At 37.0% G+C, this 19,802-nt stretch overlaps 2 protein-coding genes across 6 annotated transcripts in view; both read right to left on the bottom strand.

Annotated features, from left to right (window-relative positions):
* Window positions 1-663: 663 nt before the first annotated feature.
* LOC116295577 (uncharacterized) overlaps window positions 664-19,802 on the bottom strand; it is a 63,746-nt gene continuing 44,607 nt past the window's right edge. For 3 of the 5 annotated variants that reach the window (XM_089039710.1, XM_089039708.1, XM_089039712.1), the window contains 23 exons: window positions 16,564-16,783; window positions 16,235-16,377; window positions 15,587-15,787; window positions 15,058-15,347; window positions 14,119-14,224; window positions 13,579-13,920; window positions 12,711-12,743; window positions 12,299-12,413; window positions 11,439-11,501; window positions 10,855-10,926; window positions 10,279-10,350; window positions 9,590-9,661; window positions 9,303-9,374; window positions 9,126-9,197; window positions 8,679-8,750; window positions 7,993-8,064; window positions 6,418-7,460; window positions 5,935-6,125; window positions 5,558-5,723; window positions 5,221-5,281; window positions 4,302-4,494; window positions 3,085-3,255; window positions 664-1,564 (listed from right to left, as the gene is read on the bottom strand). In XM_089039710.1, the coding sequence (XP_088895836.1) occupies window positions 1,448-1,564; window positions 3,085-3,255; window positions 4,302-4,494; window positions 5,221-5,281; window positions 5,558-5,723; window positions 5,935-6,125; window positions 6,418-7,460; window positions 7,993-8,064; window positions 8,679-8,750; window positions 9,126-9,197; window positions 9,303-9,374; window positions 9,590-9,661; window positions 10,279-10,350; window positions 10,855-10,926; window positions 11,439-11,501; window positions 12,299-12,413; window positions 12,711-12,743; window positions 13,579-13,920; window positions 14,119-14,224; window positions 15,058-15,347; window positions 15,587-15,787; window positions 16,235-16,377; window positions 16,564-16,783 (3,959 nt within the window). In that variant the 3' untranslated portion in view covers window positions 664-1,447. The remainder of the gene's footprint in view (window positions 1,565-3,084; window positions 3,256-4,301; window positions 4,495-5,220; window positions 5,282-5,557; window positions 5,724-5,934; window positions 6,126-6,417; window positions 7,461-7,992; window positions 8,065-8,678; window positions 8,751-9,125; window positions 9,198-9,302; window positions 9,375-9,589; window positions 9,662-10,278; window positions 10,351-10,854; window positions 10,927-11,438; window positions 11,502-12,298; window positions 12,414-12,710; window positions 12,744-13,578; window positions 13,921-14,118; window positions 14,225-15,057; window positions 15,348-15,586; window positions 15,788-16,234; window positions 16,378-16,563; window positions 16,784-19,802) is intronic. The other 2 variants (XM_089039709.1, XM_089039711.1) reach the window with 2 other exon arrangements.
* On the bottom strand, window positions 18,163-19,689 carry LOC148905293 (uncharacterized protein KIAA1958-like). Its single transcript, XM_089039716.1, has one exon. It carries the CDS (start codon window positions 19,517-19,519, stop codon window positions 18,779-18,781), a length of 741 nt encoding a protein of 246 aa, XP_088895842.1. The 5' UTR covers window positions 19,520-19,689; the 3' UTR covers window positions 18,163-18,778.

Below are 19,802 nucleotides of genomic sequence, written 5' to 3'. Positions count from 1 at the left end.
AGGGCGTCGAAACATCGAGTTTACCGTTCTTCAATTCTATTTTAAAAACTTCAAGAAACAAACACCTTATTCGTATTCTAAAATGATACTAATAAAAACAATGTTTGATAAAGTTTTACACTCAGCCTTTTCCAACAAGAACACAGCGCACAGTATATCATTTTCACCGCCAAAGCAGCCATTTACCTCAAAAAAGCGGTTCAGTTTTGGGAACACGAGTTTTACCGAGGCTGTGATTAAGCCACCCGACTGAACTGTTATAATGGAGAAACGTCGCCGAAGGGGAGCAGGGTAAACGGTCAAAAATCCGTCTAGCACTGACTGGTATAGCAAATCTGAGCAAATGAGGTCGAAACCTTGGATTTTCTCGCTTAAATAGACAACTGCCGACCCGGGTGCATTCATAATGTTTCTCACCTAGGAATCACACCCAGAAAGTCATGATAACATTCCGCGCGTGCTCGTTTCATGGCTGCTTTAGGGGTAAAAATGGTAACAGTAGAAAGCGCGCCAACGATCACGCAGGTCGTAATCAAAGATAAGGTTTGAAGGGAAATCTAATGAGCACTGCATCCACGGCAGAAGGTAAGCCAACGATGAATACATTTTAACGTTGTACCTATTAGTCTATCAACTATTCCATGGTCTAAATAAATCCCACTATATTGCAACTTAATTTATTATTATTATTACTATTATTATTATTATTATTATTATTATTATTATTGTTATTATTATTACATTATATGTTTCAGCACATTCTGACGCACCCAACATTCAATAAAGGCTTTTATTACTCGGGCTTCCTAACAATCTCCGAGGTAAAATGATCATGTTTGGTCCCATGGGATATAAGGTGCATGAGCTCTGTGCCGCTGTATATTCACAGCTTCCAAGATATATGACTAATTAACCGCAATATGATCTTGAAACCGTACGTTTCTAAGGCTTATATCTCTTACTTCTTGTATCTTAATTTGTTTCACTAACGTTTCGTGGGAGTAAATCTTTGTATCCAGTACTTTTCTTGAATTTCATTCCAAGTTAAGAAGTCCGAGTGAATGCAATCATGAACGTATAGTCAAAATGAAAGTGCAATCGCGTGCAAAACGGAAAGCAAAACTTACGCTTAAAATTCGCTAAAGATCTTAAATTTTATAACTTGTTTCATCTGAAATATTTATTCTTGAAATTAGACGCTATTGTCACTGATCAAAGGCCTTCTGCAACGATGATTACATGCGCATTTTGATTAGCTACCGAAAGTCCCATTTTTTAATTATAATTAAGTAATCTTCATTACGCATTTTCTTATTTAGAGCAGATATTTGTATTTATATTTTAGAGTTATTTATCTATCTGAATGACGTTAGTGTATATTGCATCAGGTCGATACAGTTATCTCGATCAATGCAATACAAACAGTAGCACAAAATCACGTGGCACTTCACAGAAGAGTGTCCCAAGTCCCAGTTCCATCCCAGACCTCCTGCATCATATTGCGCACGGCTGTCGCAGTCAAAGTATTCGATTCTTCTTGACATTTTGTAGAAATTTCTTTAATCTTTGTGAGAAATTAAATATATATAAATATATTTTCAAATCTATTCATGTGCTGTAGGAGAATAGGGACTTTAATATTTGCAAAATCAAAATCTAGTCGGCGACGTCTAACGGAAGTGTAAACGACTTTACATTGGGGTTTCGCGCATTCAAAGTTTGCCTTCCCCGTGAATGAGTTTACTTTACTTACAATGTCCTGAATAAAATATGCAATGAACAGAACCCCAAAGATCGGAGAAATTATTAACACTTCAGGCTGACGTCGCCGTCGTAGATTTTGCGAATCTTAAAGTCCCTAATATTTGGTTTGTGACGGGGAAAATATTTATTAGTAGACCAAATGAATTAAAATGAATTTTGAAAACAAAACAACAAAGCTTTACAAGCATTTTTCCCGTCACAAACAAAATATTTTTCTTCAGCCCATGTTCTATTTTAAAACTTAGCATGTTATAGTAATCTTTATCCTTGATTTCTTAAAGTGAAGGTGGAATTCCTTGTTTTTACGAGGGTAGCACTTACTAGACAGTGGCTAGCAAGCCTATATCGAATTGGAATTTACGAGTTGATTTTTTTGGAGGAAGGAAAATCGGAGAACCAGGAGAAAAACTGCTAGAAATTGAGCCACTACTGGGGCATAAAAACCAACAAAAGCAAAAAGCAAAAACGCAAATTTAGATTAAATTTATTATTAACGACATTATAAATTTTATAAAAAGAGAGCCCGGACAGATATAGATCTCTTCAGTTTAGGCTTATTTTGACTATTTCAGACCACGTGGCATTCCTTTGGGAATAGGATTCTTTGTTTCATTTAAATCCAAACAAAGAAATAATACTCAGGGGAATGGGACGTAATATGAAAAGAGCAAAACATTACTTCCGAGGAGATCTCTTAATATACAAATGAAGAAGTTCCCGAAAGATTTTATTAGAATTTAAGAGGGAAGAGTTGCTTTTTTGAAGAGGGAGGGGGGAAATCAGACTTAATGGTTTACCACTGTACTAATGTCATTTAATATCCTGATCGAAAACCAATGGAATTCGTTTGCGCGCGCATCTAAAAGGAACGTGTTCAATCTCCTTAGCTTGGACGTAATATTTTGCCTTGTTGACTATTCTCTTTGTTTATTACTATAAGGCGCAGAAGAGAGAAGAAGAGAGTCTGGTATTGTAAGAATGTACATCAGAGATGGATTTAAAGAACTTTTTAAGGATATCAGTTAGAGAATTGCAATGAAAATCAAAGATTAAGATTGCTGTATAAAGATGAATAAGGTCTGCAAGCTGGATAATTCGAAGCGGACTTAAAATTGGATATGATATAGCAGTTGACCACTAGACTAGTGGTATTTTTTATTCTGGTAGAGCGCGCATGTGATTGACGAGGACGAAAACCAATGGAATTCATATGCGCGCGCATCTAAGAGGAACGTGTTAACGTTGTAATCTTGAGGTCGCAGCAACTCTTTACTGATTGCGCCGTCTATCAAAATGCATAAGGCCCAAATAAACCTTTACCTGATGATCTGGATCAGCATTAGGGGAAAGATTTAGTAGCTGCTCCACCAGTACCCCGTATTGTACGATATCAGTATTTGGTTTATCTTCTTCTCGTGCGGTTGTTTTCTTGTGTGAATTGACGAAGGTTCCATGACCAAATCCACCCAAAACTGCCCGTAGCGAAGGAACCTAGGTAAAAACATATATTTATTGATAGTGCAAAAAATTTACTTAATATATTTTAAAGCTTTGTCAAATCTTTAGAAGTAAATTGTTTTAAAATACAGATTATTACATGTGGACAATCTTCCCAAAAAAAGCTATTCATATTCCACACTATAAAAACAATTGTCCTTTCTACCTTGCGGGAACGTTCAACCCATATTTCAAAATAGGTTTCATTCTCTTGAAAATAAGTAATTTTGTTTATTGATTTTTAACCTCATTCATGTGTCTTTTCATGCGCAGCCGTTAAAGAAAGAAAAATTACTTTAGGGAATAACGCGTGGTCCGAAATGGGAAAACAAGATATATACGCCCAAAGTAATATATATTTATTATATAGACAACCACTGGATAAGAGCAATAGCGCGCTCTTATTGACTACTCTATACCTATCAGCTCATATAGCATAAGAAGAGAAAATTCAAAATGGCCGCCGAACAAATACACCAAAAAACACCAAAAAACACCCCGAGGGAAATGACAATGGCTTAAAAGTATTTGGTGGTAAGAAACGCTAATCTTTATTTACTTTAAAATAGACACTTAACTCTACTTTTCTCGCGAAAAGAAAATCGCGAAAACATTGAGGATGAACAAACAAGAACCTAGCAACAACACACAAAACAAATCATATATTTTTAAATTAATAACAATAAAAAAATTGCTCGTTTCTAGAACAGCTGAAAAACATTTCTAAATTTAACAAATACATACATAACTAAAGCATGGCTAAATGAGAGCTAATTACTTGTTTAAAGCAATTTAACAGCTCCGTTAGACTGCAAGATTGCTCAGTTTACGAAACCAAAACATGGTTCAATTTCATTCGTGCAGTTATTGACACGTTTTCTAAAATATCTTTCTTATCAGTTATTTAAAATAGCGATATTTTCTTGTAATCCAGTGTGATCTATGAGGTCTCGTCAGCTATGAGTCCATTTACGACGAGAGTGAGTGGAATAACTGTTAAATATATACCAAGAATAAATTAACCTTTGACAATTTCTTACCATGACGGTCTCTTTGACCAATATATTTTTAGCTGACACGTGATTATGTCTCAGGTCACACCGTTCAAGGTATGAGAGTGCATTGATGACGTCTGTTGCTACGGTTAGTACGATTTGAGTAACAAGAGCAGCTTCCGGTTTACTGATATATTCATCAAGAGTGGTACAGGATACCAATTCGTAGCAAATCAAACTGTAACATTTTAACAAGAAAACAACTCTTCACATAATTGAATTTGCCGACCCACTTCCCTAACCAATGAGTACATTCTAATTATTCGTACCCAATAAAGACCCTGCATTGACAGATCACATGATTATTTATTGCCTTATTGTATGTTGAGTATGCGCTTTGAGTTTTTAAACAATAGTAGGTGAGCTTGTATAGCAGGTTATACTAGAATAGCTTAATATAAGGCGAAAACACCAATAGATAAATTAAGAGAGTAATATTTAAGTATAGAGACTTTGCACCATAAGGTGATGTCAGTTTTGAAAGGAGGCGAAGCTGAGTTCTTTCTCATATAAACCACATTAGACAATACAACTCAATACAACGATCCCACATTTACTGTTCTACTTCCCTAGTTACTGCTACTTCAGACAAGCTAAAATGTGTTTTTAATATACAGCATGGAACAGAAACACATTGCTGAGAACTGTAATTATTAATCTTAGAATCAAAGCATTCTAAAAGTACATTAAGAAAAAAATTGGTAACTAATTAAAATTTTCTAATGAATTCGTGTTTGTTGTTATATCTGTAATTGCAATTGGAAAACTACCTATTGTTTGTGTAGACACTCAAGCATTGCGCGCAAGTATCGATCTATTTTTCCTGCCTCCTGTCATGGCTGCCATCACCGTAATAGTGGAATGCCTCTATTTGATATTGACAAACTTTTTTTTACAAACTTACAATCCATGCTCCTGCACGGACTCGAGGTTCGTGAGGTCTATCAAGACTGGAGCTTCTTGGACTGAATAAAAGAAGGAAAAAGAAGAAGAAGAAAAAAAACTGCACTTTAATAAAGTGAAACGAAGGAAGCTCAAAACATATCAATATTTTGGTGGACTATTTACAGGCTTGCTTAGGTTACAGAGAACTAGATTGTTACGAAATGCCGGCGCTTAATGATATTTCTATAAGCCCTTGTTAAACTTTAGTCCGGCAGCCTACAAGTTATTACATCATTTCAGTAATACTTAACGTTTTATCATTATTTTGAATCATTTGTTGACTTAATATATCTTACCTGGTGAATGCCATAAATGTTTTATTATATTAGGGTGACCTCCATCTTTTCTTAGTCTGTCGATGACCTCAACTTCACGATTCCATTCAGCTCTCTCGTTATTACAAAAGTGTTTGAATAAGAACGTCGTTTTTTCGTTTTCTTCTTTAAAACTTCGATAAAAGACCTCAAAAGAAATATTCAGTATCTCAATTACCTTTCTAAGTCGTATTTGCTTCAATTCGAAAAACGAGGTACATTGGCTTTTTTTGTTCGCAACCAATTCCATATATAAGGAAGACATTAAAAAAGCAAAAATATATTTGTACTCAAACTAAACTAGAATGTATTATGTTTATTTTTTAAGCACAAAAAAAAAAAAAAAATTGAATACTTACAACTGAGTGCGAGAAATCCCCTTCAAAAAATTTTGTCTTCACAAGGTTGATTTTGGGTTTTCTGGTTGATCCTTTAAGAGTGCCTGGGCCGTGGGATGCAAGGGTCACAGCTGCGGAAATCGAAGTATCGGGAATAATACTTGATCTATAGTTCGTCATTGGGATATGACTAACATCTGATAAACCTGTGCCTGTCAAGAAGATATAATTAGTCGCGTGGGTTGGTGGGTTGGTGGGTTGGTGGGTTGGTGGGTTGGTGGGTTGGTGGGTTGGTGGGTTGGTGGGTTGGTGGGTTGGTGGGTTGGTGGGTTGGTGGGTTGGTGGGTTGGTGGGTTGGTGGGTTGGTGGGTTGGTTAGAAGCGATAACGAATGCGAGGGATTTTGAAAAGACAATATGCCCCCTACTGCATCAATCACCACATACTAACAACTATATTTTGAGAATAAGGTGCATAAATAGGCCTATGACAAACCAATACGTACCTAGCGACACAGGATGTGTAACACGGCGTTTGATCAAAGTTGCAATAAATTCCTTTTTGTCACTTAAAGAACAATTCGAAAACGTGTACAAAACAGGGTTAATCGATGAATTCACTGGTAAAACAAACACCGCAATCCACACATAAGCAAGTTTTTCTGGGTCTGGAAATTTCCCTAGCAACGACAACACTCCGATGATAATAATTGGCATCCAGCAACAGAAGTCAGTCAAGATAATGAACGCCATTTTTCTTGCTAATGCAGACTCAGTGTTCATTTGAGTTGATCGAACAGAACGACTAGAGCTTCGGACTTTCCAAAACATTATGATATATGCAACTAAAATGAAACTAAATGCGATAAAGTTCAAACCAATGAAGATAGCTACAGAGTATTCCCAGCCAGGAAATCGTTCATGAGAGAGCTGTAGAGGAAGACATACGCCTGACCTTCCATAAAAGCCCACTTGCCCATCATAATCATAAAAGTAGTCACTGTACAACATGGGGAATAATGCTATCACAAAACCAAAGATCCATATCAAAGTTACAACAAGCGCAGCAGATTTCATTTTAAGTCTTTTGAATTTGAAAGCAAATACAATAGTTGCGTATCTGTCCGCGGTTATGGTTGTTAATATAAGGACGGAAACTTCACTGGAAATGACAGAGAGTGCTCCTGCAAGCTGGCATACACGACTTGATCTCCATTGAAGGTCATTCTTAAAGTATACGCCTCTCCACTCAAGATCCTTTATAGCAATCATGAGTAAATACACTCCCATCATAAGATCAGATATCGCAAGATTTGTAAGTAAAAAAGAGTGGACTCGGTTTCTCTCCTTCACGATTAGCCTCCAGATAATAACACCGATATTCCCTACAAAGGCAAGGATCCCAAGAATCCAGATAAAGACTTGGAGTGCTTTGTTCTTCATCAGGTCGTCACAGCTCGAGAAGGCAGATGATGGCGATATACATGTTAAACCCTTGTTTAACATGGAGTTGTAAGCATAGCAGCAGAAGACGAAGCGATCTAGTGTGCTGTTGAGAAAGACCGACATAATTGGTAAGCCATCTATAATAAAAAAACACTCCTCTTTTCTAAGCTATGACACAATTAATGCAGTGACTCTAAAATGGAAATCACAGGCATCGCGTTGCAAGCAAAATGTAGAGTTCAAAAGCTCATGCTATACTTTGAAAATTGTTTTGTTGGATGGGTGATGCACTCTCCTAATATGTCGTCTTTTAAACATCGTCGAGTTCGTGCTTGGGGGTCGTTGGCTCGCGCCCTGCTTGCCCAACCCGTGAGTAGAGTTGTTTGATGCGTTGTTCTAGCTCGAGCTTATGTGCTCTAGCTCAGGTTCTCTGGGTTTTCCTCCTTCCGTAAAAATCACCATATTGATTGAGACGTTTGTGCATAGAATATTGAATGGAGTGAATTGAGTGTGTGTGAGAGACAGGGGTTGGGGAAGGGTATGTTTAAACCATTACTTAAAAATATGACCTATATATTAATGTTCTCTTAAAAATACGCACAACGTTTCACTTATATATATATAGCTTAACTTACAGTAGTCGTAGGTTCTGCAGGTGACTGAACGTCGTCTCATCTATACTTTGAATGTGGTTCTCATCGAGATATCTATCAAAGAATATGTGGTTTAATTTGCTACTGCTACTGCCATTCCTCGTCCCAAGAGGGAACATTTAGTGTCTTGTCACCATGTTGGTGGATATTGGGTGTATATTTTTAATAATTCCAACTTAGATACTGATCACTACCCACACATTACATATGTTTCTCGAATACAGAGGGTAATTTCCTAGGGCCTGAAACAGTGACAACTGTAGTTTTAAAAACAGCTTATTTCACGCTCTTCTTACTGTGCCACTCACTAATATTTATCGCTTCTGTATGGGACTGCATTTCCAAATAACGTTAAGCAACACAAAACTTGAGAATGGATTTCAATCCGGGGAGTGCAACTCTCAAAAAATCCTTGATTTTAGGCTGTTATTACTAAAGTTTCATTATTTTCTTAAAATTGTCCATAAAAGCAGAATTAACCAGCTTAAATTCCATAAATCAAGCTAGTCCCCGAAAAAAAAATTCGTATCATGCAAAGCCCAACGTCACAGCCAATACCAATCAGCGCGCGAGTTATTTTTAGCCTAGCTAGCAATGTGATGGGCCAGTAAAAGAGATCGAGTTGCATTTCACTATTGCGTAGTTTCCCCTGATTTCAATTCACTTACAGTTCTTCAAGATATCTCAAGTTTCTGAAAGTATTCTTTGAGACTCTCTTCAATTTGTTGTTGTTCAAATACCTGAAACACAAGTTTTCAAACATTATTAAACCACTCCTTTTTATAATACTGGTTGAAAATCCCTATGCTTAAAATCATCAAACAAGATGGTGGGTATGGTGTCACCACGAGATTTGCGAAATGACGTCTTCAATAGACCTCTTTATCTTGATAATAACTGGTTGCCCATTTCAGACCACATGTCATTCCCTTTGGTACTATCTTTTGTTTGTTTGTTTGTTTGTTTGTTTGTTTGTTTGTTTGTTTGTTTGGATGAAAATGATACAAAGAATCATATTCTCAAAGGAAAGTCAGGTTGTCTGAAATGATGTAAACAAACCGGCGCTGCAAGCTATCAGAAGTCTAGTTTCTGATGAAGCAATATATAGTACTTACAGAACTTTGAGACTTTCTAAGCTGTCAAAAACTCCATCGGGTAAGGCTTCAATTAGATTGTTTTGAAGATATCTAAATCAGGTTTAGAACAGATTTTGAGAATTATAATCCTTTTATAAGCTAAAAAAGACAATATTGTAATTGCAGCCATCGGCAACGAAAGGTTTATAAACTTACAAATGTGTTAGGTTCTTGACAAATTTAAATGCTTGTTTCTCGATATGGCTGATTTGATTGGATCGGAGACTCCTGTTAACGACCAATAACAAAACGAATTTACAATTATTGTGATGTGAATGGTATGGTTAGATACCAAACATCATAGTAGCTTTAAGGCTACGCGTTTTAGGTAGTTGCTGCAATCTTAACCAAAGCCTAGTACTGAATGCTTCAGTAGTCCTCTAGCATGATATTAGACGAAGATCGTATTTATTACCAAATTGAATAATCGATTGTATACTTACAGGACTTGAAGATTTTGGAGATCATACAATGACTTGTCCTTTATGGTGCTTAAAAGATTACTACCTAAATCACTGATAGAAAGGAAACGTGTTTTTGATAACTGCTCTAGATTTAATCCCCAGTTATTGTGTTTAAAACCCAGACTATTTTTCCAAAGAACATAGCCTTAAGTTTGTAAAACAGAAAAAAAAAACCAGGTTCGTTTACTCCAGGTTTATGCAACAACAACAACAATGCAAGGACGAAAAATGAATCGAAAGGACACACGGCCATCGCTGTCCTTTATGCCATAAATACACATGACCATCGCTGTCCTTTATGCAATAAATAGATAAATATGTCGCGGATCCAGTATTGTAAGAAAGGGGTTCAACAAACTCAATTTCCTGAATATTCTCTTCATTTAAACGACAAGGCTTTTTTTTATTTTACTGAGCGTCACAAACATGATCGTCTTGGATCGTCCCCTGGATCCTCTATTGTTAAACTGGTCGCACACTGAAGAGATCTCCATGGTGTGATGTCCTCGCCCGAGTTTGTTTGTTTTTTGTTCTTTTTCGAACAACTGAGAGGCTCTTCGGAACTTCTTTGCTGATTTAATCTGGATTTTTCGTAAAACAACAGCGAGAAAATGTACAAACAAGCAAGTATATTTTAAAAAAAACGAAAAACAAAACAATGAACTTACAGCTTCTGTAGCCTTGATGATCCAGTAAATACGTTTGGCTGAAGCTCCTTAATAAAATTGAAATCCAATCGTCTAAATTGAAAACAAAGGCAAAAACAGAATGTCATTATTAAAAATCGATATCAACATTTTGGATGACTTATGTCTCTGAATTTTAAAATTCAGCCCAAGACTCTCTAATTTTACCTCTAAAATTCTCAATTTTTTTGGCACGAATCCGGAAAGAAAGGAAAAAAGAAAAAAGAAAGAAAAGAAAGCAAAAGAAAAGAAAAAAAAGTGATGAAAATGAGAATTAAGGTTTGAAAACTATTATCCCTGTTCACACCAGACCTCTAAACGTGTTTAAAAGTTGCTTAGTTTAACTAGTTGCCGTTCACACAACGCGTATGGCTACCTACCAAGTTTCAAACCTTGTTTAGCTAGACTACCTCGTGGAGGTTGTTTAAATGTAGTTTAAAGATTGCGGTCAAACCACGAGGGACGTCAGATTAACGACTAATCAAGGTTAGTTTGGTTAGGACGGGGTATTTGTCTTTTATCTCCAATTATCGTCACAACAGAATCAATAATACTTACAGTGTCGTCATATTTTTGAGTCCAGTAAACGAATACGGTGTAACACTCATTATATAGTTATGACTAAGATCCCTATGAAATAAGGATGAACGTCAAAATCTTATGACTTTTGGGGTGAAGCTGAAGACAATAGGTGTCAATGTTAGTAAAGTGACCTTTCTTAAGATTCTATTTAAAACATTTTTTTCATAGTTGTTTTAGCCTCTCTTCTAAACAGCTGATCTGAAATAGCGACGCTGAAACGATGTCTCTGCAAAACCGAGGTGTCATCGGCCTGCTAAACTTGACCAGGGAAAATAAAAACATGCGCGCCATTGCGATAAAATTATATCTCTTTAATTAGTCACTACTGTGGAAAAAATATCAAAGCTGTGGACATGGCGGAAAATTCTTAACATGAAATGCTTGCGCGTGCAGTATTGGCGGGAAATGGTACAATCCATCCACCCCCACCCCCACCCCCACCCCCACCCCCACCCCCACCCCCACCCCCACATACACATACACACCACTGTGGCTGACGCTATTTTTCCCTGTTGAGAAGATTACTATACTAAAATGCTCAAGCTTTACATTTCACTTACATGTATTTAAGATCGGAATAAATACTGTATTCTATCCGTGACAGGTGGTTCTTAGTGATCATCCTATTTTTTGTAGAAATCAGAAATATATTAATCAATAAAACAGGAGATTTGTTAGAAGTAATAGACTACTTTTTTAGAAAATACAATATTACAGTCATCTGGAATCGCTATGCATTATGGTTCGTTCAGGTGGCAGAAGAAAATGAAAATGGCGAATAATACGTAGAGTTTCAATTGGTTGTTTTTCTATTATGGTAAGGGTAATAACAGATATTGGAGTTACACTCTATTTTGTTGCCTGCAAACAATTGTTTCAAGTCGAGGCATTTGGGTCAATACAATGAAATGTATAGAAACTGACACAAATGCAACAATTGTCTGAAGACAGTAGAGTGTAACTCTGATATCTGCTATTGATGTCTTATCTTTGGCTGACAGGCAGCCGTCATATTAGCTGTATACTGATTTTCCCCATGGACGCCTTACAAGACATTACGATCAAAGTTTATAAAAAAAAATTCTAGGCAAAGATACCAAACCCGTTCAAAAATTATTCCCCACAAAAGCAGTTTATCCGTCCTTATTATTCATATTCGTCGTGCGGTTAAAAGGCTAAAACTCGTAGGATTAGTCCCAAATCGCATACAGACACAAATTCAGAGCAGCAACAAGAACACGCACGTGAAAATTGGTAAGCTAACTAGATAAATTAATCTGGAAATTTTTATACTTCCATATACATTCCTTTCTAATACGATAGAAGTAAATTGCTTGAGCTTCCTGTGCTCGCAGTAATGGCTGCGCCCCACCTATATGGTTAAAAATTCTGAGTTAACTCTGGAATAAAGTGTTCTTACATTGCAATTGTGTTGACTGGAGTTTTCCTCGGGATCGCTGTCAATCCCTTGCAGATTATCATAACTGGTGGAGGGTTTCCTAGTACAGCCGAACAGGTACAACTGGATGGACAATCTAAAAAGCAAAAGCAAAGCAATGTAACCAGAATTAGCAGATAATTTGATACAAATAATCCCAGGCCTCTAAGTTACCTTGGATTTCTGACCACTTGTCACTCCCTAGTGCCATTTCTTTGCTTAATGGTTGTAAATAAGAGAACAGAGAAATATGGATACAACGCAAACAAAGAATCTTACTCTCAAGAGAATGATACGTGGTCTAAAATTGGACTATCATTTCGCCCAAAGTAAAACAATATATATATATATATATATAACTTAAAGATGAAGCATGGAGCTGTTGTCTACTTACTTTCAATAAAGTTGCAATCTTCTATTTCTTTTGCTGAGGATAGATGCAAGGATAGGATTTCGAGTAAGTTTTATCGACAGAGTGTGAGAAATGTATAAGACAAACAACAACATGGTAAATTGTATTTTACTGAATTTGAATTGAAAGTTTTATATTGCTATTGTTCTATTTATTATTGTGTGTGGTATTTTTTTGTGTTTTTTTGTTTTTTCGTTACTGAAATTTTGGTTGTTACTACTACTACTCTTGTTGTTGTTGTTGTTGTTGTTGCTACTGTTTAGGTTTATGCTTTTGTTGTTGTTACTGTTGTTCGTACAGCTCGTCCATTTGTTGCAGAAGCTGCTGCTATTGCTGTTCCTCCTGTTGTTTATTGTTGTGTTGCCTTTTTAATGCTATCACTTTACAGTTTACTCACTACCTCGCTTAAAACTAATCCCTGGTGTCTCGTGAACTCGACATTATAAATCTATTATCCGCAATGTTTTTGCGTATAAAAGCTCTATCCTATAAAGTTTACTCACGCTCGCAGCAGAAAATGAAAAATTTTTTACTATTCTTACTAAGTTTGTTGTTGTTTTTTGTTTCTGCATCTCTTGTTTCTGTTGTTGTTTTTTGTTGTTATTGTTGTTGTGGATGATGTTGTTTCTTTTGGTGCTACTGATGTTTTTGCTGCATGCTGTTGCAGTGGTTAATATTAATGCTGTTGTTGTTGATGCTGTTGCTGCTGCTGCAGTTTTTTTAATTACTCCTATCGTTGCTGCTGTTTTTGTTGTTGCTGCTGTCCTTTATTTCCGTGTGCTTTTAGTTCATTGTTAGCAATTCATGTTAAAAAGCATATAAAGAAAAGTAATTTTAAGAGGAAACATACTGTGAGAAGTGTAGGACATCTTAAAGCCAGATAAACGACGTTCATTGTCGGAAATAAAGACTATAAGAAGAGAATTAGAAGAGGATTCCAGTAGAAGAGGAAACGAATCTCCGCAGTATCTTCCCAGGATTTTTGAACTGGAGGAAGAGCCATCGTATACCACAACATAATCGTCTCCACAGCTTTGGCTATCTTGTAATTTAAAGGCAAGAAGCTTCAAGCGAATAACGTACCCATTTGGCCGGGTTATCAACCACTGGCATCGGGTGTTATTTGGATATAAATCAGGGAAGTAAGGGGATGTGAATGTCCCTGATTGACTCGCCAACTGCACTTGGCAGCCTAAAGGAAGTAAAGAACGAAATCAAACTAATGAAAAAATAAAAAACCGCGCGCGCATGATGTGTTCTCATAAAGCATTCGCTTTCGATCAATCAAAAAGTGAAATTTAAAAATAGTTTTATAATGTATTTTAGCTACAAATTAGCTTTACGAATATCGCTACGATGTATTTTCAAAAATCTGCTGTACACAAATTACCTCTTATTTCGCATTTGCTAAAAGATGGACAATACCCAGGCTTTGCGAAATATCCTGCCAGTCCAATAGAACCCTGACCAGGACCTACAGTTGCGCTGACCTTGATCTGAAATTAAACCAAACAAAAAACATGTCATGTCCAATGCTTTAAGATAAACAAAATAAAAGGCGTGGGGAAGGGGGAAGGTTGGGGGGGGGGGGGGTTAGAGTTTTAGGCAAGTAAACTGATTAGGGTGAGATTTTATTGCTGGCTTTGCTATTAGCGTAGGAATTACTATTCGCGTGAAACTAAAGAAATTTTTCTTTGTATGCATGCCTCCTGCCTGCCTGCTTGAAGGCTCCCATGTATGATTGTGTGCATGTTTGATTGCTTATTAAATACTGATAATTTCTTGCTCAGTATTAATTTTTGGGTAGCATGTTGCGTCATAGCCACGTTGGTCGACGATAACAAACCATGCGCATGTCTCATTAGCTTCTCTTGTTAGATTAGAAAACATAGCGTTTATTTCATTGTTATTCATATCTCAAGGGATTTTGGTTGCACCAACGTAATGGACTTTGGTCTGTTTCTCTTTTGAGGAGCTACCGGCTAGCTCAGTTGGTAAGAGCGTCGGTCTGTTGTGCGGGAGGTCGTGGTTCAAGCTTCGGCCGGACCAACACTCAGGGTATTAAAATAACTGAGGAGAAGGTGCTGCCTTTCTAATTATATCTGCAGATGGTTAGACCTTCAAGTCTTCTCGGACAAGGACTTAAAACCGTAGGCCCTGTCTCCCAACCCTTCCTAACCTACAGTAAATATGGGGGACATAAAAGAACCTGTTGAATTCCAATCTGGAGGCATTAATACTTACTTACTAACAAAGATACAAATCACCCCGTTATTATTCTTATTATTATAAGCTGTACAAAGAATGTTTAAAGATCGACTCTCTCTACCTTAAATGTCCGTAAAGCACTAAAAGACACGGTTCCAAATAACCACAAAGGTATACGTGTTTCGGACGACACGGCTTCCCATACAAGTTCTTCATTAGTCGTATTAGTATCAAGATCTGTTAGATCAGATCGGTATATCTTAAGAGATGCATTTGAGTGACCAATCACCATGTACCGGAAGTAAAAACAAAAGCTAATGGAATAATCAGCTAATGGGCTGTTGAAGACGTTGCTAATTAAGTCGCTTGCAGTTTGCTTGGTAGAGTTTAGCGTTATAAGATATCCTTTACCTGGAATAAAATAAGCAAATAAAAAGATTGGGAAATATAGCAGATTGCAACAAACAAACAATAAATAACTATAAATAAAACAATAGACCTAATTCGTCTTCGAGCAATGTTTACCCAGACCACGTGACATCATGAGAATATGATTCTTTGTTTGAAACACTTCGTCCGATGAAATGGGAGAACATTATTGCTCTAAGATGAATTAGGTTTATTACAAATATTATCCACCAAATAATTACCACCAACATCAAGGCAGGTTGGCGGATAAACCACATCTTCTTGGTTTCTGAATGTTGACCAATATACAATATCACCTCTTTCTTTACCACAACCTACTGCGCGTTGAGCTATCTCTGACAGGCCCATAACTACTGTCCATACATTCATTCCACTAATCTTTCCAACGAAGTTATCTGCTCCAACTAGCAAGGTACTATAACCTGCACGCAGAATTTAAAACGTTAGTTCTAAAACCAGCTCCAACTGCCTACAGGCATATGGAGGCATCAATCGACGACTAGGGAAAGATGGTGGTCCCATTTAAGCCTGGTTAACACAAATGTCGGTTTACACAAACGCAGGCAAAGCATCACATTTATCATCTATAGGTGTGAAAAAAGACAAGCAATGTTGATGATGAACGGGGCAACAAATTTCGGGACCACCAAATGAAAAAACATATCGTTACTGATATGCGCTTGATAACTGTGACACAATAATTCATGAGCTTTATATTTTTATTGCATTGGCTGGCATGTTTGTCTCTTTCCCTGGTCAATTTTCGCATGTTTCATGACACCTCATTTTACAGTCATTTCCAGGTCATTATTTCAGATCAGCTGGCTGCTAGCGAGAAGCGACATTTAGCATGCTCGCACATAACCTACCTGGTATCTTTTGGTCTTTATGCCAATCGTTACCCTGAATCACGAACATTCCATCTTTGTACATCTGATAAACTCCTCCTTTTGAGGTCCAAACGAGACAAAGGTGGTGCCATCTGCCATCGTTGGCTGATACATTACTGTTCCTTGAATTAGGGGTAAAACAGAAAATAATTAAGATGGTGATTTGGGGGTGGGGCAAACGTGAGAGTGAGAAATACATCCAATCTTTCCACGTTTTCATCAAGGATTAAATTGAACCCCGCAGAGGTGGGAGGAGAGCGTTTTACAAAATTACTAAAATCAAATGCGTCTCATCATTAAGAACCTACTTTTCTTTGCCCATAAGCCTTATGGCTATATTCTTGTAATTGATCAACCCAAATCCGGTGGCATTAGTGCCATGGTATCTGAAGGGAGTTCCTTGGTTTACTGTATCATTCGTCTTCATCCAAACACAGGCTGTGAATGTCTCAAGATCTGGTATAATGAAGGTGACCAATGCTTTAGTCGGAACATTAAAGGGTATTTCGAATAGGCCGGATGCAATATCTATTAACACAAAATAGAAATATTGCGTTATGATTTGAAAATTTTCTAGGGATTTCTGCCATCGTAGCTCGAAAAGAAAAAAAGAGGATTATGGTTTTGAGATTTTGTACACCGTACATCATTATTTCCTCTTCCAGGTACATTGCTCGATTGCGACTTTTTTCATTTCCTCTTAAAATTCCCATGTTTCAGATAACTATATCATAGAAATCCTTAGTAGAAGTCAGACACTGGGCTTGCATGGTCACTCCAGCATTTCTTCTTGTCAATAGTAGTTTACTTCTACGTCCCTTCGAATCAGGGTGAGGAAATGTGGAGTTGTTCATCAATAATGGCGTTACTTGCATGACTCCCCCTATTATAATAATCTTCTTCGCTAACAGTAAGACAATTGGTGCTAATTAACTGAACAAAAAAGTGCGCAAGTAGAAGAAATAAGTCACAAGAAATATTTTGATACAAGTCGACGTTTCGACTAGAATCACCAGTCTTAATCAGACACAATAGGCGGGTAGTCAAGTGTTCGTCTGAAGCAACTAGATTAGCAAGACTAGAGGTTTATACCCGGAACGTTACCTGGTTAAAAAATAAGTAATAGTATATAGAGAGGATATTACATGGGCGCGCGGAGATACGAAATTTATTTTCGAGTGTTGAAAAGATTGAAGAGATTTTCAACACGAGAAGATAAATTTCGTATCTCCAAGCGTCCATGTAATATTCTGTTCATTATATAATTATGATCAATGAAAATATGTTTTGGCTTTTTCAGGCAATTCTTTCCGTGTATTTTTGAATAGCCATCGCAATGGTGTTATTTTCACGTGTGAAAAATAGAGATTACTCCACGGAAAGTGCCACGAACGATTTTTATTCACGAGTTGCGCAGCACCAAAAAACGAACGAGTGAGCGCAGCGAACGAGTGAGTTTTTTGGTGCGTAGCAACGAGTGAATAAAAATCGTTCGTGGCACTTTCCGTGGTGTAATTTTTTTATTTCATACATACTAAGATTTTCTGGGTTTTTATGTACGTGCATCTACGGCCGCGCCGCAGGCAGGAAGCCATTCGAGTGCAATAACACACACTGACATTATGCAAAAAATACGACAATTTCTGTTTAACAATTTAATTAGAAAAACGAATGAAGCAAACAAATGAAATAAAGTAAATATTTATACATAAATAAATAGATAAATATAGATTAATTTAATTTATTTATGAAGTGTCCTTGAAATTATAATTTCTCAAGTTTGAAAATGAAGTCTATATACGAGCTTCAAGTGAAAACTTGTTTACAACAGACTAAAAGCTAGCTTAAATCTTGATGTAAAAATAACAGACACAAAGTAAAATCAATTTACAATTCAATTTGTTCAATTTAATCTTCATCAGAACTGCTATATAATACACGAATTCTTTTCTGTGGACGGATTTCTTGGGATGGTATGGTTGGCGATTTATTCAGAGTGTTTATTGTGATTGAAAACTGTCCTCCTTGGATAACAGCTCCACTAAATAATGCTACTGACTGTTGACCTGTATTGCTGCTAGATTGCTGAGGCTGTGCTAGGGAACTAAATCCAGCATTTTCAATTGGATTTTGGACGGAAGTTGCGTTTGGCAGGCTCAACACTTTTTCGTTGGATATATTTGCCAGCATATTCGACATGGATTGTTGTTGTTTTGTAGAAAGCGAACTGTAATTTTCTATACTTTTTAGATTTCTGTGGCCGGAAAGCTGTGCTATATGGGCCGGTGGAACTCCGTTGTCGCTTAATGTTTGAACCATAGTTTTTCTTCCACTATGATTTCTAAGTTTAGGATTTTCTATGCCAGCTTTTTCTGCCATCTCTTTCATCAACCCGCCCAGTTTGTTTACACCCACCTTGTTGCTTTTGAACCAAAGTTTGCTTGAGGAAGCGCTTCTGACTTTAACGTTATTTACGGCCAAATAAAAAGGACTGTCTCGTTCTTTCGTATTACCGGGCCTTTTCTATGCAAACAGTTTGTAAACTTTGACGGGATCTTTTTCAGTGCCATCCGTGGCGAACATTTTTGGTGGAAACGGCCTGACATCAGTTGCGTTTGCGCCGGTACGTGTTTTCGTTTGCCTTTCGTTGTATTCTAGATACTCGACGCCACCCGCTGTTTTGTTCAAAGTCACATCGCCCCAGCACATACTGTGATGTTCCTGAATCCCACGAAGTCCGAAATGAAGAGTATTGTTCAGCCAAAGAGAGTTAAGAAGCGCCTCAGGACTTGAAATTCCAAGGAGACCTTTTTCATAGAGGACTTTCACCTCATCTTCTGTCAATGCCACTGATGCATTTGGCTTATTACCTTTGCCTCGTTTCTTTAGCTCTTTTTGCTTAGACTGCAGGGTTTTACGGGTTTTTTCAAATGCCAAATCGTTGATAATACTGACTTGGTAGTTTTTGCGCTTTAAAAATCTTTCAAAGCTAGCAATCATGCCTCGGAGGGACGTTGGCTCATAATTTTTTCCCTCTACTGTACGAACGGTAAGTATGAACTCGCTCAGCAACTCATTGAGCTCAGCTGGAGGAATGTTTTCAACTTCCCTGTGCTCTTTCTTGGATTGAAGAAATACTTTAAGCAATTTTACATCTCTGTTGGTCTTAGCTTGTGTGTTTTTGTTTTCTTGTTCATAGATAAAGTCGTCTACCGTTCCTTCTAAGAGTGCAAATCTCGGCATTTCCTCCGCCATGTTTGTCATTCAAGTGCAAACTCGCGCTCGCCGAGTATCTTTTGATTGATATTTCGGATGCCAAAATGAAGCACAATCGTTCACGCTTCTGATTGGACGAACGAGAGTGAAAAATAGTCGTTCTCTTTTCTGATTGGTTGAATGCATATTTGGTACGAATTTTACGCGGGCTTTTTATCGTGGATAAATCTTAGTACGTATGAAATAATAACATGTTATTTTCACTTGTGAAGATATTAATTTTTCGAAATAGAGAAAAATAGATATTTCATTGGTAATTATATAATAAATA

The sequence above is a fragment of the Actinia tenebrosa genome, unplaced genomic scaffold, assembly GCF_029948245.1.
Source record: "Actinia tenebrosa isolate PJP-AT-01 unplaced genomic scaffold, QUT_ActTen_1.0 PGA_scaffold7__59_contigs__length_16204524, whole genome shotgun sequence".
Lineage (NCBI taxonomy): Eukaryota > Metazoa > Cnidaria > Anthozoa > Actiniaria > Actiniidae > Actinia > Actinia tenebrosa.
This window is presented reverse-complemented; position numbering and strand designations above follow the sequence as displayed.

What these genes read in the sequence shown, in the direction of transcription:
- LOC148905293 (XM_089039716.1), bottom strand. Translation starts at nt 19,519, where the DNA reads ATGACAAACATGGCGGAGGAAATGCCGAGATTTGCACTCTTAGAAGGA.